The 18,750-nt window shown below is 40.7% G+C and overlaps 2 protein-coding genes across 2 annotated transcripts in view; one reads left to right on the top strand and one right to left on the bottom strand.

The window, feature by feature from the left end:
- The window catches only part of mmp28 (matrix metallopeptidase 28), a 246,599-nt gene that overhangs the window by 27,031 nt on the left and 200,818 nt on the right, over positions 1–18,750 (top strand). The gene's annotated exons all lie outside the window — the stretch shown is intronic.
- Positions 2,931–17,953, bottom strand: cul3b (cullin 3b). The gene is made up of 16 exons (XM_070829339.1): positions 17,705–17,953; positions 15,317–15,514; positions 12,446–12,559; positions 10,551–10,711; positions 10,000–10,114; positions 9,543–9,771; positions 8,918–9,063; positions 8,100–8,276; positions 7,705–7,875; positions 7,148–7,255; positions 6,422–6,546; positions 5,951–6,047; positions 5,360–5,494; positions 4,973–5,159; positions 4,455–4,600; positions 2,931–4,179 (listed from the first exon to the last, which is right to left on the bottom strand). Exons 1-16 carry the CDS (start codon positions 17,765–17,767, stop codon positions 4,048–4,050), a joined length of 2,304 nt encoding a protein of 767 aa, XP_070685440.1. The 5' UTR covers positions 17,768–17,953; the 3' UTR covers positions 2,931–4,047.

Genomic DNA, 18,750 nt, shown 5'->3' with positions numbered 1-18,750 from the left:
CTCTACTGTGGTGACTTTAGGGTTTAAAGTTGGATCATTGACAGGTATTCAGTCTGGACCCTCAGGCTTCCTCTCACTCAGTGTCACCCTGGGGTGACAGCAGGAGGACGGTCAAGCTCTCCTCCAGGACCTGGTGCCACACAAATGATACACAAACAACCTCATTTCATGCTGACCTGACTGCAAATTGTGTTGGGAAAATTATACATGAATGTTGCATGTAGCAGAATTGCTAATATATAGTTTATTTTACATAAACAAAAATGGCATTTTTTCTCAGTAGTTTCCATATAATGTGACCCCGTGGCTCCAAATTAATTCCAGAAATCATTACTACACAGGCAGCAAAGGACACACCTCTTTATATTGGATTTTAGTGCTTCCACTATCCTTTTTTCTAAATATCTTTTATCAAAAATGCATTCTTTTTTTTATGATTCAATGTGATGAGACCCCAAATCAATACCAAAATCTATCACGACATGTCTTCATAATGAATTACAGTACTTCTTATAGTTTTTTTTTTTTTAAATGATGGAAAATTCATGACTTTCTTTCAATAGCTTGCATGTAATACGACACAGTGGCTCCAAATTAATACCAGAAAATATCACTACACTGGACAAACTCCTTTAAAAGAAAAAAATTTCCCCAGTAGTTTTCTATATAAGGTGAGGCAGTGACCTAAATGCACCACTAAACGGGACAAACAGGACAAAATTGTACTTATATCGTGAAGACAGCATGAAAAAAATAAACAATTAAGCAGTAACTTTTTGATGGTCCCTCAGTCAGCCCCAAGAAGCTGAGCAGGAGGTTCTTGGATGTGAGCTGACCGTCCTCCTAATGCCAACACTGGGGGACACTGAGTGAGAAGACGCCACTGGGTCCAGTGAACATCTGTCGAATATCAAACTTAAAATTAACTTCACCGCAGTGAAGAGGAGCCTCCAAATCCTGAAAATTAAAGACATTGTTAAAAGCGTTCATTTTAAAAACTGTAGGAGTGTATGTCCTCTACAAGTCTTACCTGTAGAGGACATACACTCCTACAGTTTTTAAGTTCCATCATACAGTCCATGTGAAACCCAGCAGCAACTACTGCAGTCAAACACAACGGCCCCTCAATACATCTCACACTCCTGTATGTGGTCAGTCAAAGTGAATAAATACAATATCCTATAAAATGTTCTCAGCTCACTCACAGCAGCTTGTTGCAGGCCTCTTCTGTTCAACTCCAGCAGTTTTTATTTCAAACTTTTCCAAAGTCTGTTTTTAATTCAGATTTCTCCCCAATAAGGTTTTATTTCACAATGCCAGTCCTTGTCTGTCACTGGACACCAGCTGGGCAGAGACTCTGGTCTGAATGAGCTGTTATGGAAAATAGAAATGCCTGAAATAAATTGAAAAGAAGCCATAGAAAATGTTTCATGGTGAGCGGAGTTTAAAAATAGGCTGGATTAGTGATCAGTTTCATGGTTATATTACATATTTCGTCCATCTATCTATGATTATTTACTTTCACTTCGGAGTTTAATTTTCATAAAGTTCACACTTCTTGTTTTTTGTGAGAACTGCTTTAGAGAGGTGCCGAGTCAACTTTGTCATATTGGAGGCCGCAGTATGTGTTGTTTCTAAGACTTTGTCTGCTCAGGCAGTCTGACACGATATGAATCAACAGCAGCACAAACCATACCTCTGACCCTTTTACACTGAACATTTTAAATGAGAGTATTTTCTTATGCAGACAGGAATGGAAAGAAATCTCAAAATACTGCAGTAAACAATGTACTTCAGAGGCCTGCAAAGTTCTTCTTGTGGGGTTTTGACTGTGGCTTACATTAAGCTTTAATTATGGTTAGAGAGGCGAGTATTTCTGACATTTGCTGAGGCCTTCTCATGAAAGATGTAAAAAAAAAAAAAAAAAAGAAAGCTGCAAGCAGCGTTGGAGGGCCCTCGCACCTTTGTGCATGTCGGGGTGTGCGGTGGCTTCGTCCTGTTGCAGGACGCCGACCCTTCCATGCGGCTCAGAGTTTTCATGTATTTTGGACGGTGCATCAAGGAGTTACACGTCACTTCCTGTGTCCCCTATGTGGCGCTAGAGAACAGCCACTACTTGCATCCTATATTTCAGCATATGAAGTGTTGACTACACCGTGAAAATTTCATGCAAATCAAATGATTGGCACAAAAGTCTTACTTCCTGTTGTCACTAGGTGGTGCCTGTTTCATGGCGAGACACCGAAGTGTGACAGCTCGCCATGCCCACACCGTTTTTTGTAGAGACTTTTTTTCCTTCCCGGAGTAGGAGGGTCATAAAGGGCAGGTGATGCCTCGGACTGATCCTTCGGACTGATCCATTGGCCTCATCGACTGCTGGACTCTTTATTAGATTGTTTGTTCGCTTACACTTGTTTATTTCAGTGAACTTTGTAAAGCACTGTGAGACAACTCTGTTGTGATATTGGGCTATACAAATAAATTGAATTGAAAAAAATTGAAATTGAATTAATAACTTTTCATCGTTAATGTCTTTTCTACCAGCTGACCAAGTTTGAAGTGGATCGCTTCAACCCCCTCGGACTAGTTTGTTCATTTACGACCTCTGTAAATCACCAAACATGTACGGAAAATCCAATATGGCCGACTTCCTGTTGGGTTTAGGTCATCCCTCCAAGAGACTTTTTTGTATATCTTGAAAAGATACATGAACCCACCATATTTTGTACATGTACATAAAACACAGTTCCGGGACTTGAAATTAGGGGGCGCTATGGAGCCATTTTGCCACGCCCATTTGCTAGACCCATAAAATGTGTAATTTTTCACCACGACTGATGCGTGTGCCAAGTTTCATGAGTTTTCGTGTATGTTTAGGCCGTCAAACTTGTGCTCGGGCCCTAAAAAAAAGAAAAAACCCATCCCGTCACTTCTTTTATTCTACATTTAATATGATGAAAACAAGGCCCTGTACAATCCACCTTCGCAGTGAGTACAATAATTATTTTACAATTTGTACACATTTGAACGAGGCGCTAGACTAGTTCCACCTGTTCAAAATGCAGTCGAGAAGGAAAAAACAAAAGAAATCCTCTTTGAAACCTGCACCACAAGGAACCTTCCATTCAAAGAGAGGAGATACATTATATGGCCGATCGTACAGCAGGCCTGAAGTGAAAAATGTGTGTATGAGAGACCAAACACCACTTATGGAGCCATTATGTGTCTTATTCCCCCGATTGATCCATTAGATAAAAGCATGCTGTGAAGCTACAGCTCTTGATCTCTCTAACCAAAAGTACAGACCTGGCCAACATATTGAAAAGGGCATTAAATATCTCAGCTATGTGAGGTGCACTTAATTCATATCAGACATTAAAACAACCTCCAAAAACAGACATATTTGCAACATAAATTAAGCACTCCATGATTGCTCAAGTACTCAAAAATGTAATTTACCTCTGCTGTAAACCAGGTCTGTACCGGCCACTTTGTCCTCTTCTTTGAATTTAAAATCCTCTGCGAGGAAAAGGCCAAGAGTGTCTGTCAACCTGTACAGCCATCAATGTGCCACAAAAAAACCCAAACATAACACATTGACATCGACATTTAAAACAGGGGAGTGGATTCAAATGTTTTCTTGGTCTCCATGTAGCCGCGTGTTTGCTTTAACATGTTTTTCGCTCGTTCTCCACAGCACGTAGTTAATTGGCAAACAGGCTCACTCAATTCTCTCCAAAGGCCACAAGAAACATGATTTTGTACAAAACTAGATCCCCTCCGTTCATTTCTTTCAGCAGGAGAAATCTAATATTGCTAGAAAACTTCTCCATCTTTTGCATGTTTTTTTTTTTTTTCGTTACGCATTTCAACGGAAGAAAAGTTAAGCTTCCCAGTGTTTCCCAGAATCAATGATGAAAGCACTTCCAAGTTCATTCACACGCATAGCAGTCCACAAAAAAAAAAAAAGAAAAAAAAAAAAAAAAAAAAAATCAAGGCTCTCAGTTTCTCTCAACTCGATGTTAGCTTTCATTGAATTCACTTGTTTTATGCTACATAAGTGTACACTTTGCGGTCCTCCGGTGTTCGTGCCAAATATTCCCTCTCAATGAGTCCTTCAATGCGCTTCTTGATGACTACAGGACTAGGGAGGAATCGTGCCCGCAACTGCTGCGTCACCTGCGAGGACACCAAACACAGACACAGTCATCATTACCATCATCATTACTTTGCTTCATCACCACCTCTGATGTCTGTTTTGCCTTCATTTGTTTTTGTTATCTTTCAACGCTCCACTGTTCAAGTGGGTTAATTTGAGAAAATTTGTTGACCTTATTTCGTTGCAGAGGGCCAGAAGGGCTCACTTCTTGTAAATCACAAAGTTCATCACTAGAGGGCTGAAGGCTCACGAGAGTGACAGAAAAATATGCACATGTGGGATCCAAAGCACTGACCTCTGCTACTAGGACGTTGTGCTGCATCTTCTTTCTGGACTTCATGATGCGAACTATGGCAGCTTCAATCTCGTGCTTTCTGTCGTCGTCCACTTTCTGTCGTGTCTCCTTCCTCTCTGGGTCCGACTCCCCCTGTTTGGCGGCCACTAGGTGGTGCACAACGAAGGACAATAAATGAACACGAGAGCTTTTGTGACTAAAGGTATATGTGTGCTTTTCCTCAATAAATGCTTAAACTAATTTGACTGATGAGGTCCAAGGTACTGTTTGTCCATCGTTGTTCCGTGTGCTGCAGAACATGGGGCCTATGTACATTTAAATGTTTACTGAATAGCATGAGATTATAATATGACATTTGAATATCATAACTTTTCCTGCCGAGGCTGCATTACAGTTCAGAAAGCACCGGACCGCACTCAACACACAGTATACAATAACAATGCATCAGAAATTCAAAGTAAAAGATCATGTTATTTAAAGTTTTAAGAAAACAGCATATACGAGGTGACTTGGCGTACCTGTCTGGATCTTGACACGGTGCAATTTGGAGGTAAACTGGTCATTGACTGTAAACACATGGCCATTCTCAATCTCCTTGGACTTGGGCTCCTTGGTGAGAACTCTCTGAGTGGGCTTCCCACAGGCCAGAGACTGCAGCGCTCGCACCAGCTCCCTCTCTGGGATGTCCGTCTCCTGCTGGATCTCCTACAGGGTGGAGGAGTTAAGTTCAGGGGCCATGATTAAACGATAAGTAAGAAAAGAAAAGCAGGAATCTGAAACTTGTCTTACAAACGACAGTGTCCACTAACAATGAACAGGTTGTTGTTTGTGTTTTCTGGCATGGCAAACACACAAGTGACACATGGGAAACCTTGTGTTGCATTTGAAGGCATTACATTTTGTACCTCGAACGTGGACTTGTCTCTGTTGTTGAAAAGCATGAGGATGGTCATCTGGAAAGTGGAGACCTGCAAAATGTGCTTTCTGGTGTTGGAGCCGGTAACCTGGGCTCCTCCAACTCCGACCTCTGACCCGTCCTCCTGTTGACATGACAGTTAAGAGTCTAAGAACATGATTCCGAATACCCTTCACAGGAAATTATGTTTTCTGACTGAAAGTCCTTAAAACAGTAGATTTAAAACAATGATTCAAATAATGTAAATCTTCTTAAGAGGAAATGATCGCAACTACATATAAAACAAACAAATGACAGTCTATTAGTGCTGATCATTTCTCCGTTTTCTATTTTTATGATTATTAATCACATTTCGTTCCATTATTCTTGGGCTGTTTTAGCGGGACATTTGAAGTGTTTAAAACACTCTGAAAATGAAAAACACTTGCTAGAAGAAACATTTTCAGTGTGGGTTAAGACCTATAAACAATGGCAACAAAACCAGTCAATACATATGACACTATAGATTTGATTTTGTTTGTGCATAATTACAGCATACTGTGAAAATGTGCCGATATTCCAATTTTACAGTGGCACGTACCTTTTTGATGGGGCCGTAGAAGGTGGCGTTCAGATCCGCAGAGCCCATATGGTGCTGTAGTGTGAGTTGTCTGCCGCTGTGCTTACCAAGATAAAACCTACAAGCAGAGAGGAGTCACTCTGCATTAATATCTAGGAAGAGTCAATGCACCACACAGAATCCAACTTAGGTGTTAGTACTTTCTGCAAAAGGCTCGAGGAGAAGATCATGATAATAAAGCATAGCAGCACCTTGTGATTTTTTTTTAAGGAACAGACACAAGCTCGAAGAACGGGTCAGGACCTGAAAAAGGTTGCTATTCTGGTCAGCTTCCACTTGTAACAAGACATAATTTGGCTTAGTACGACTTTTGCTTTTGGATCACACATCTGAGAAATCCCTACACTGAAAATGAAGTGCTGTTAAAAAAACTATTCACACATACGAGCAACGAATATCTAATTCTGGGCTTGAGGCGTACAACTCATTCACCTTCTAAAGACTTCGAATGCATGTCGCGGTGAAGGGGGGATGTTGCACTTGGGTGTTGCTGATTGTGTTGGCCAGTATCCCGTGGTCAGGACTCTCACAGTGAGATCAACCCCTCCAAGTGACACCTAAAATTAAAGAAAGACACAAGCCTCACCATCACGTTTCTGTTGTTCTGCTGTAATTAAACCCTGTAGCTCACTGCTACAGGACATCGGACATTGATTTTTAGTGGTACAATTAGAAAGTTCGAAACAGGCAAATAAAAACAGAACTTAATTAGACAAAAAACAACTACAGACCACTGCTACAAACTAGGTACGTGTACTTATTTGTGAAACAGATCAATGTGTTGCATTTAAAATGTAGCTATAGTCTAAGCAAATATGTGGATAAATAACTACTGGAATTCATGTTTTGTACACATGTTCACCAATATATTATCTGCAAAACATGATTCACACATGCAGCAGCAAACTACAATGACACTAAAATATAGTAGCAGAACCTCTGGACACAAAAAGCGTTGTGACAGGACAGCATAAGCGAGAAACGAGCACCTTGTATTCCCAGGATGTTATAGCTAGTTTAGGTGCATAATTGTTTTCATGTAACTGAGTAATGCAGCAATGCTCAGTCAAGTCAGTCAAGCAGCTGCATACTGATTACAGACAGCAGGTGGGCTCATCATTTTGACAGAAAGAGTTGTGGCGTGTAGCGTCTCCTCACCCCAGTTGTCTGTAGATGTTGTCTAAACTCATCCATGGTGGTGTTGGAGATACTCATATCCCGGAACATGCCCTCCAGCTTAGAAGTGAACTGACAGCCGCACTCGGTCTGAGCAATGAGGACCAGAAGGAGGATCACATTTAATTAATCAAAAGTTATTCAGGGTAAAAGGTAGTCAACACATCTTTGGATACAGCCTGCGTACTCTATGTTTCCTCTAAAACTTCCTTTGAAACACACCTACACCTACATACTGGAGAAAAGCTTAAATCCTTGGCAACAGGAGTTTAGATACCCATTAACAAAATCACACAAGGTGTCTCTACAAATGAAGTAATAACTTTTACTGTCAGCTGACTCAGAAGATATCGTTTCAATTTTGGAGTGGGCAGGCAGTTATATAATGCAGGAAAACAGATAAGTGCATGAAATCATTTGAGCTAGATAACCTTCTCCTCATCTAGTGGCTGAAGGTTTTTAATTCAACCAATCTCTTAATGAAATCTCATTATTTTTCTCCAAAGCACATAACTATATTATACAACACTCCTGCTCACCTTGAGCTTTGAGATCATGTTCTTCTCAGAGTCATCAGAGACGCTCTTGTTGGTGAGCAGCCTGCGGGCCAGGTGCTGCTTGTAGTACCTCTCAAACACGTCCTTCTCCTGCATGAAGCGGAACAGCACCATGGCCTTGTCCAGTATGGACTCCACCTCCTGCTCTGTCAACTGCACAAAAAAAAATGATGCAGGTCATAAACCGACTTAATAATCTGATAAACCCCCTTGACTCCCTCTTATCTCAGATAAACATCAAGATACTACAACATGTTACATAAGCATTGCTTGTTTGGGTGAGATGTGGTTTGGCAGGAAATCAAAACACTGTTATGATGCAGTGTGTTATAAAAGCCTGTTCTAAAGTAAGAGTGTGGAAGAATTGGAGGGCTCACCCCTTTTACTCCTTTCTTCAGTTTGTCATCAATGAAGAGTGAGAGGTACTCAGGCGAGCGAGAGTTGAGGTTAAGGAAGTACTCAAAGTCGCCAGCGATAGTTTGTTTGAAGAGTCGGTCGTTATTGAAGGACTCTTGGAGGAAGCGGTCGAATCGTGTCTTCAGGTCGAGCAAACCCTGCAGCAAAGGAGGACAGGAGGCAGGGATGAAGAAGGATAGTACAACAGCAGTTTGCAATAGCACTGGCTTTACCTGACAATTACAACATCAACATTAGCTACAGTGGAGGAAAACAGGGCTCATCAAAGAAGAGTGGGCTGCTGTTGGTTAGATGAGAGCATAGGTGTGAGTATAGGAGCGGACCTGCAAATCACAGAGACTATTTTACACAGGAGATTCAAAAGTACTGAAAAACTAATATGAAAAGAAAACAACATGTTTTTCAGTATGACCTCAACATAGTGTGGTTGAGGGGAGAGACCATCATGGTTTGTGGCCACAAATGCAAGGGGTTAGGTCAGTCCTCCTCTGCTGGGAGGCTATGGAAATGATTTCGGTCAAAGAGCATCACGCTAGGGTATGCTAAAGCTCGGTGAGCCGGTAGAAAATGTTAAAGGTTAGGTGTGTTTTTCTCTCTCTTTGACAAAAAACACATGTGGTTAGAAGGTTATAATTTGCTTCAACAGAGCATGTGTACCGCCAGAATTGCCTCCTAACATTGCAGGAACCAATTAATTGAAAATTTTACAAGACAGATTCACACGACTGAGCAAGAACATCACTGCACTCTGATGTCTCCCGACGGCCCGTCCTCTTACCTGGATGTAGTCTACAGGGTTCTTTCCCTCTCCCTCCTCTGACACGAGGGCCTTGCCTTGCTCCCGCAGGTATGAGCTCATACACTCACACATGGTCTTCAGCCCATTGGGAACCCTGCTGAACAGCTTGTACATGCACGCCAAGTCTGTGATGATATGCATGAACACACACAAGCATACATATTAGGAATCCATTTCAATAAACTGGAAAGGCCATGAGCAGCTGAGATCTGCTGAAAAAGGGGGGGCTTATTCGTGCAGAGTGAACTGAAATATCTCAGAGCAAAAGCGATGTGAAAATATTTTCCTGAGACACCCATCATGACTGAGGATACGACACTACAGTCCCGGTTTCATCTAAATCTAATATTCAAAATGGCATTTGTCGTACCTTATCATTTCATGAGCAAGGGGAACATCGGCATCACTGATCCAGTAAAATGTACATCTCTCGAATGTGACAGTTACATGGTTTCTCATAAAGCATTGGGGATTTACGTTTCTTTTGTTTTTTTTCTTTTGGAGAGAAGCAAGAACTGAGACTATGGTTTGTGTGGATTTCATTTTCAGTGGTAACAAGGGCACTAAATGGCCAACTATAAATACTAAAGTCATGAGCTCTTACCATCTGTCTTGCCGTTTTTGAGCATGTGGACCAGGCCAGAGTTCTCCATCTCTACAATCGTCTTCATGTGTTTGGAGATGAGCTCACGTTCCACCACCTTGACAATAGGCTCCTCTGTCGATTTGTCCAGGCAGTGCATCACGCGCTCAATCTCCTCATTGATCCTGGCTTCCACCTTCTTTATGTACACACTAGCACTGTTTTCTGCAAGGAACTTTTGGCTTTCCATCTAAGTGAAAACAAGAAACATATACAAGCTGTATTTATAAGCTGTATATGACAGAAATGTTTCTCAGACTTCTTCCCATAGTTTTACCGTTTTAGTTATCTGGCCATCATCCGTTTTTACACTGTACTTCATTTTTATGGAGGCCAAAACAAAAAGGAAGGACGTAGGCACGGTGACAAATAAACAGTAAACACTACATAGTGAGGGGAATTATGTTCTCTTACAAACCTGGAAAAATTCTGCAGACATTTCTAAGAACGGTGCCTCAAAGTCTTCTTCATAAACAGATCTCCCTTCAAGGCCCAGGATCATTAACATTTGGCAGGCATTTCTGATGGCCCCCCTGATGGAGTGGAAAAACAGACCAAATGATGAAAGAACAGTAATCAGTGATGCAAAAGAAAAAAAAAAATTCACTAACTCAATCTTTTGATTACTCATTCATTGGAAAAAGAAAAAAACCTGACAGGACGTGAGGCTCAGGAAAATCAATATTCAATATCAAATATTAGCAGCTACTTAAATGAACATCCCAGCAGGTTTAATCGCAGTAGGCGCACCTGACAACCTTTTTATTTTTTATGCCAAAAGCGTGCACCCTGTCCCCCTATGGTGACAAATAGTGATTTCTCATTTTCCTTAATTAGTTCACTAATAATGTAGGATGTGATTCCATTTTCTTCCCTATTTATGTGCAATTTAAAGTAAAATGAACTTGTCAACATCACGTGTCAGTTAATAAGGTAGCACTTTAATCAATCACAAGTGTTTTTGGCTACCTGTCCACCACCTCCCCCTTCCTCTCGCGTGCGATCATATCCAGCAGGGTTTGTCGGAGATGGTCTCTGATGCAGCCATAACGAACCACCTGATCTCTAAAGATTATAAGACCCAGGTTGTAGACATTCTCTACATTGTTCTGCTGTACATACACCCGATCCTGTGGACACACATGCAAAAAAAGACAATTAATGTCTTGAACAACACTGAACGCACGTATTTTATCTTTTAGTGCTTAAAAGTCATACTTTACAGTGTGGTTAAGCTCAAATATTGTTAAAATATTGCATGCAGTAAAGTGGTTAGTTGAATTTCAGCATTACTTCCTGGTCAAGCCTCGAGCTTTCATATAGCTCATCCCTGTATTGACAACAACTGACACATTGTTAAGATCAATCATTTGCCCGGAGACATTTCCACAGCAGACCTGGTCTTCTTCATTCCTTGGTGATGGCTCAACATGAACAACGCTTCAAAAACTGTTTTATGCAAATATGCCCATGGTGCATTGCCACACCGTCTCTCGCACTGACGGCATACTGTCCTGTGGCTGTGGGTCCTTAAAAAGACTTAAATTCACATTTACTGATGAAAGGCCTTAAACGTATCAATTAGTCTTAAAATTATGAATTATTAAGAGCAGATGTGACGCAGAGTGAATTTTTTTTTTTTTTTTAGGTTTGCACCATTCGTGTAGGTCAGGGGTGCGCACACTTTTTCGGATTGCAAGCTACTTTTAAAATGACCAGGTCAAAATGATCTACTTACATTAAAAATGCTAAATATATATTTATATATATGTACTGAGTATACTTTATATGTTGGCGTACACTGCATAACTGCAACTCATGTAACCCTTGGTATTACACATTTAAGACAGCAGTAATGGACATAGGTGACAAACAGTGATGTAACCATCAATATTGCACACAAGTGACAAGAGTAACTGGAACATTCAATACATTTATGGTCACTACCTTCCTCTGATGACTTGCACTGAATGGAGTCGAATATCCCTTCCTATCCTATTCCCCATCCCAGAGTATCCCTTCTTTAGTAGATATAAATTGAAAGTTCACTTCACTCGCTGGAGTTTTGCAGTAGCTAGCTCGTTTGACCGCGTGCATGTCCCTGCCTGCGACCCACAGTAGAGAAGAGATCTCAGACTGGCTGCCCTGTACATCAATCAAGTCGCAAACGCCACAGGGAGGACACATACATTCATTCATTTTCTAAACCGCTTAGTCCTAATTAGGGATGATAGATGATAGACTAAAATCTTTTTTTTTTCCACTTAAAATTGCCATTTTGTCTTACTTATAATTTTGAATTGACAGCATGTATTTGCTTGACTATATTTTCACATTTGATGTTTATTCCCATTGGAGAAACTTAATTAAATAGTGGTATTAATAATTACATGTTGACACCCTGTCTCTGTAGTCCTTTCACATCTACACAGAGCTTCATCCTGTACAGACCTGTTTGCACTCTCTGAAGGTGAGGCAGGCCTCTTCATTTGGTTGAACATTAGTTATGCATTCATTTGGTTGAACATATGTCCAGCATGGACTCCATTATGCCAGTTTATAGTTGCCGATACAATCACGTACGTCTTATTTCCCAGCAGTAGTCACAGCAGTTAAAAGTAGTAAATTCTTCAGTATTTAAGAGGAAGCAATACATATATTGTTTTTATTGTTGTAACTCAGACAATAAATCTGAAACCATCCCAGTGTGACAGAAGAAATCCTTTCTTTAGTCAGAGCACACATGATTAAGAAATTCTAAAATAATGACCAGTTTCCACTGTTATTATTCTGTTGTCATCTCCACACTGATCTGTGTTAATAAACCGAGTAAATGTGTTCAATGAGAATCATTAGATACTCACCATATACATCAGGATGTCTCTGATCATCACCATGGCTGTTTGATGGTCATTCCAGGCCTGATTTAGGGTTTGGAGGAAGTTATTGTTTAGAGAATTGAGGACATCTTCTCGTACCTTTGTGGGGGAAACAAACACATGCATGAGGGGGACATATTCTGTAGTGTTATTGACAACACAAAGCATGACCAAGCACTAAAAACACGAGAACTCCTTTTTTAAGAGAAAAGAAAGCCCCAGCATCAAGCTGACATTTACATTTGAGATATCTTGTTCATGCAGTCTTTTATAGTGATCATACTTTGCTGTTTCTTTAACACATTTTCTCTACTAGGCATGAATAAAACAGCTTCATAATAGTCTCACTGCAGTGTGACTCAGCACTGTAAACCTAATGTCTCTGTAGAGTTTGTTTCTTAAGGGCACGCCGACCTCCCTTTTTTCTCCATCTGGACAGACATGATGAAATATCACCTCTGCTCCTACTTACAAACCTCACAGACTCAATAACTTCTTATATACATCCAGATCAAATTATTTCTAAATTTATATTAATAAGGATGTGGTGGACCATTGAAACCACAGTCAAAAACATGAGCATGATTTCATGAAGCTAGAAATCCGTTAACAGTCATTGCCATGTTTTTGGAGTCACACAAGGGACAATAGAAGATCTAAAATTATCCAGGCCTATTTTCTAGGAAAAAAAAACACTTTTAAAGATGAAATTTTAGCCGTGGATGAACTGACAAGCACAAAGGCGGGCAGGATTTTAAGCTTTTCTTCTGCCCTTTTCTAGATGACGTTAGAGGAATTGTATCCGTCACTTCTTTCATGTCGACCTCAAAATTCACCTGCTGCCTGGTCGGCGAGTGTAAACTCAAACACTTTCACTTTTCAAAGAAATTTCTCACCTCTTTTGTCACTAATTTTCAATGGCAGCAATTAGAATGCATAAAATAATCTATTAAACCCAATTGAGAAGAGGAGGGACTGTTGCATAGGGGTACAGTTACAGAACATCTTTAAGCTCTCACAGTTGCGACGCAAAGGAATATCATCATCGAGTTGTTTTTAGTGCTTCAGTCTGTTTGAAGTTGAGTTAGGGTTGGGTTGAGTTTAGGCTGCATGCAAATCACTGCTACCTTCTGTCTATGTTGGTGATATCTGGATCATTATTAGATTAAAAAAAAAAAACACACACTCAGGCGTCAGATCCCTCATCTCTGAACTGGTGCTTGTTGACATTCTCTCACTGCTAATTTAAGAAGCCTGCCAAGTTGAGAACGTGCATTTAATTAAGCTGTAAACCCATCTGGTTGGTAGCCAATGAGCAATATTTCAACAGCAGGTTGTTGAAATATTGCTCATTGGCTATCTGAATACCGTAAGCTCTGCACAGAAGCAGTCACTACAGATATCATGGCCAAACTTAATTTGCAACCAATTATCTGCAACAAAAAAAGCAAGTGACAGCTTTTGAAAAAAAATTTACTGACGGCTACTCCAACTTGTCAGCAGGAATTTGAAAGCTAATTAATCTCACAGTAACAGGATCAACATTGGATTATCATCCCTTGTGCATTTTTTCCCCCACACAGACTGCTCTGAAAATTCATTAACAATTGGCATGTGTTTCTCCAGGAAAATAAATCCCCTGAATGTCCTATTTGAGAATTGCGTTTTGTAAAAGCATCATTCATAAACATGCTGTTGCACTCCTGTAAAACATGAGGAAAAACCTGTTTTGTTAGGTGCTTGCAGACAGATGAACAAACTTGTACAGCTGCAAAATTACAAAAATTACACCTCATGGACCCTATCTTCAACCCTGGGCACTTACTAGTCACAGAAATTGGGAATGTGTCAGATGGAGGGTGATCTCTAAAGAGTGATCTCTAAAGGCTCCAACAGATCTCCTATTACCCCTGACTTGAGCAGCAACCTCTGAAATTGTCTTCCCCAGGACTCTAACTTCATTTAAAACTCACTCATTCTCACAAAGCTGCTCCTGAATGGAAACAGCTCATGTTTTCTAGTATCGTCTTTGAAGAACTACACAAAAAAACGACGAAGCCTAAAACAGATTCTGTTAAGCACCAAGTAGGCTACTGAAAGCAGGCTGTCCAGCTTATGTTCTGCTCCATAATTAAAACTATGAAAATTCTACTTTGCAACTATCCACGGGCCATTTTTTTTGTACCTTAAATTGCTACCGTAGATCAACTATCATTTGAGCATTTCCATAGTGAGACCTGGTCTTACATTTTGACAACTCTGTTGTATCAAAGACAAGTATGTCCCAACTCACTGAAACACACACAAAAATTAGCATTAGCATTAATTCTCCAAGCAATGTGTCATTACTTGACTTTAGACAAGACTCTGGACTCACCTGGTACAGTAATTTACCTCTGTGTAATAATTTGTAATAATAATTTTTAATAAATTTTTTTTTAATTCATACTTTTAGATATTTATATTTTACTTTGTGTTAGAAGTTTATTCTTATTCTTATTCTTTTGGAGCTGTGTGTAACAAAAAGCAATTTCCCCCTGGGGATTATTAAAGTAATTCTGATTCTGATTCTGATAAGTATCTGGCAAGTTAACCTTTCTGTGTGCTCCTTGGATTGAGTAAAGAAGCACATTTGCTTGCTGAAGAAACCTGGATATTTTGATGAAATTCAGCCCTATTTTATGCGAAGCCACTGCAAGAAATTTGACATTTTCAAGATAGTTTATGGAGTTACAAATGTGTTTACAACAGGAGTGATTATCTTGTCATGAATGTCAAAAATCTCTCTCAACTGGCCCTGCCAAAATGTAATCATAGCAAATGTTTTGCAAATCCTGCAGTCTGTGTTAGGCTTACTTTGTTGATAAGGTGTTCAGTGACGACCTCCCGCAGGCCCGTGTACAGCTTCTCTCCGTGTTTATGGAGCACCATTGTGTAGGCGTTCCTGTACAGTTCCTCAAAGCTCAGGCCACTGTTGTTCTTTCTCTGAATTTCCTGGATGGCGTTCTTCAGAAGGTCCCAGATATTGTTGACGTACTTCTCATCCATCGTCATCTGCAAAAGGTAGCCAGTGATGGGTCGAATAAGATGACTATTAACCTGAGCTTATTTGCACAAACACTTAAAACCAAGGATGCTGTTCCAAAATATAGTCTCAGGTGCAGATAGACTCCCATCTCAGTGTACTTTTGTCCTCTGATTCTTATGCACCCCATGCCCTGGCCCATATACCGAGTACAGAATACTTCTACAGTCTACAGTATTTCATAATTGACATTACAGAATCTTTCATTATGACTGTGTTAATGGCAATGAGCCACTTATGAGTGTTAGCCTTAAGAGTCTCCACCAAACATATGCTTTAATGTGCAGATGATTAGGGTTGGTATTTGAGCCATGGTTGGCGTTAGGGTCTGCTCATTATAGCGAATGAGGCGCATGTTTTACTAAACCGACAAGAAAGGTCTGCCTGAAGAAGCAGGACTAAAAAGCCCGCCTTACAACAAAAAGGTCCTGACATGACAGCGATGTTAACGGCTCCAAGGAGCGTGTTACTGTGCCAGCTCATTTTGAATCAGGAGATATTAGTTGTATTAACACAGACTTACATAGCGAAAAAGAATCAAGTTCGATGCCGCAAATCACTATGCTTTCCCAAAGTACTACACCTCTATTATGATTTAAAAAGTAAACAATTAAACTAATACACAATACTGAGCACTGACCTTTTTTCACATTTCAACAATCTGTTGTGGGTCATGACACCAGGTTGAACTGTGTCTTCCTGTTTAATCTCTCTCTCTGTTTACACTTAACATCTTACTGAAAACACAATTAATCCAGTACTCAAAAAGTGATTAGTAGGCACTCTATCCCATAAAGGATAAAGGTCTGGGGTTCAATTTCTGCCATGTCCTACTGAAGAGTGCTTGAAAACGACAAGAACCCTCCAATCAGAGGAATCTATGTTGGTGCCCCCCATAGCTGCTCTTATGAGGAGCGTCAGCTCAATGAGGAAGATGCACAATTAAAGGGATATATGCCAATATGTGTACAGTACAGTACAGCCTGTCAATTAGTTTTAAAATCCCATTAAAAAGCTGGTAGTTTCAGGGTCAGCAGGGTTTTTAAATTTACCAACCACTATAGTGGTGACTGAAAAACATGGAATTCTGCATGGTACTAAGCTGTGGTGTATAATTATACTACAAATCACAAAATCTTTATTTTTGAGCAATTCTCCCCAGCATGCGTGGGGACTATGAACTTAATATGTGCCATTGATAGGGAGTGAGAAGGAACAGCCTGTGCTCCTTCTCAGCAGACAAGCCTGAACACATGCATGTCAAGATGCTGCTCTAACAGCAAGTCTGCCAGGTCTGGGCCACATTCAACAGGCTCACAGCAGTGGAGGTCCTCCCTGCATTAACACAAGGCAGCTATGTGGCCTCTGTTACCACCACACAACCTGTACTTGCTCAGATGCTCATGGAGGATCTGAATGATGCTCAGTCTCACTCAGACAGTCAAACACAGGCAGAAATATCATTTTATGCAGAATGAGGTCAGTTCATAAATGAGGTCTTTCAATGACTTGCAGACAAAGGGAGTGCCAGGTGGACGAGGAGTCCTAAATCCCAATTTAAACACTGAAATCGCAGACAGAAAGAAGACTCAGATCTACCATGAATGAACCCATTAATGCAAACCCATAACTAACGCCAGGTTAGCTAGTTTGGTTTTAGTTAGCATCCATCTGCAGCTGTAGTTACGTTGCTGCTCGTTCGTGCATGCAGTTGGAAATATAGCTGGCATTGTAGTGCACAAAATCCAGATTCAGATCTAGAGCTCAGACACAAAGATGTCATGCATTTGATTTAAAAAGCCAAAAGCAGTCAAAACAACAAGTGTCAGGAGCCAGGGCTAACACTAGCGTCGGCTAGGGTCGACAGATCCCACCTGCTAGCTAGCGTCTGAGGAGTTGTGAGATACTTTAACGTTACAGACAATAAAAGTGATAAATTAAACTTCCCACTGAGCTGGTAGTATGACACAGCAGCCACCTAAACAACCGACCACAGGCTGGGGGCGACTGAACATTGGTCTCCACTTTGTTTACGGACGGGCAAGTCATATCTGCTGCTCAGCTGGTTAGCCTGCTAGCCTTTAGCCAGCAGCCCAGACCACGGTGATCGAGTCGCTGCCTGCCGGGCAGCCAGAGCACCTACTGCGGCGTGCACTTACAGGAAAGGCCCGTATCCTCATTTTGGTGTCCTTCTTGGTGCCGCCTTTGCTGAGATTGGACATGGTTGCCTCGTCCGTGGGCTCTGTATTCACATTAAAGTATTCTCCGGGGAGGGACGGGGGTGACTACTGGTTTATGGAGCAGCCGACGAGCCTTCACTCGACCTCGTAGCTCCGCGTCCCGGCACCGCAAGTTTATTGTTGACAGCCAAAACGCCAAATCCGATAGTTGTTCATACAGCAATGGCGGACTACCTGCAGCTCTCACTGCGCACAGCTCACGCACCCCAAGTCACGCGAGAAATGAATAATGGGGAGCACTTTCTCAACTGCACTTGCACCTTTTCTTTAGAGAAACTCAGATTATCACACATATATCACACTCTAATCAGCAGGGGTTTCATCAGTTGTGTTGGCCTTCTGCAGCTGCTGGAGCTGCAGAGTGAAAAAGTACTCTTTTCTTGCTTTACTAGTAAAAGTAGTAACACCTCAATGTGACAGAAAGTGTAGTTACTAGCTGTAGCTGTAGGCCTCCTTCAATTTTCATTTACTTGTAATACTTCCATTTTATGTCCCAAGTGCTCCCACAGCTATTAAAGGGAATTATTGCATTTTCCACTTTTCTGCATTTAACAGCTATAGCCTACCTACTTGTTTCTTTTTGACGTAAAGATTTAACACGTTATGATAAGTTCATACTGTGGTAGTCGGGTGTAGAGTGGTAAAAATAACCTCTACTTCCATCAACCAGAGAAATAAAGTGCTGCGTACACGGTTATGCATGAATAACAATAATCTACTGATCTAGTCATATAGACTGACACTGTCAGGAGCCATTCTGCACAATGGTTACTTACTTACTTTTGACACTTAAAGTACATCTTCTTGCAAACACTTATGTAATTTAAAGTAAAGTAAAGTTTTGAGTGCAGGATTTTTCTTTTTTACTTGAGTATTTATACAGAGGGATATTGCTTCTATGTAAATCATTTAAATACTTCTTCAACCACTGTGATTTTCTTTATGTATTGGTCTGAGTTTTTCTT

The sequence above is a fragment of the Pempheris klunzingeri genome, chromosome 4 (assembly GCF_042242105.1).
Source record: "Pempheris klunzingeri isolate RE-2024b chromosome 4, fPemKlu1.hap1, whole genome shotgun sequence".
Taxonomy (NCBI): Eukaryota; Metazoa; Chordata; class Actinopteri; order Acropomatiformes; family Pempheridae; genus Pempheris; species Pempheris klunzingeri.
This window is presented reverse-complemented; position numbering and strand designations above follow the sequence as displayed.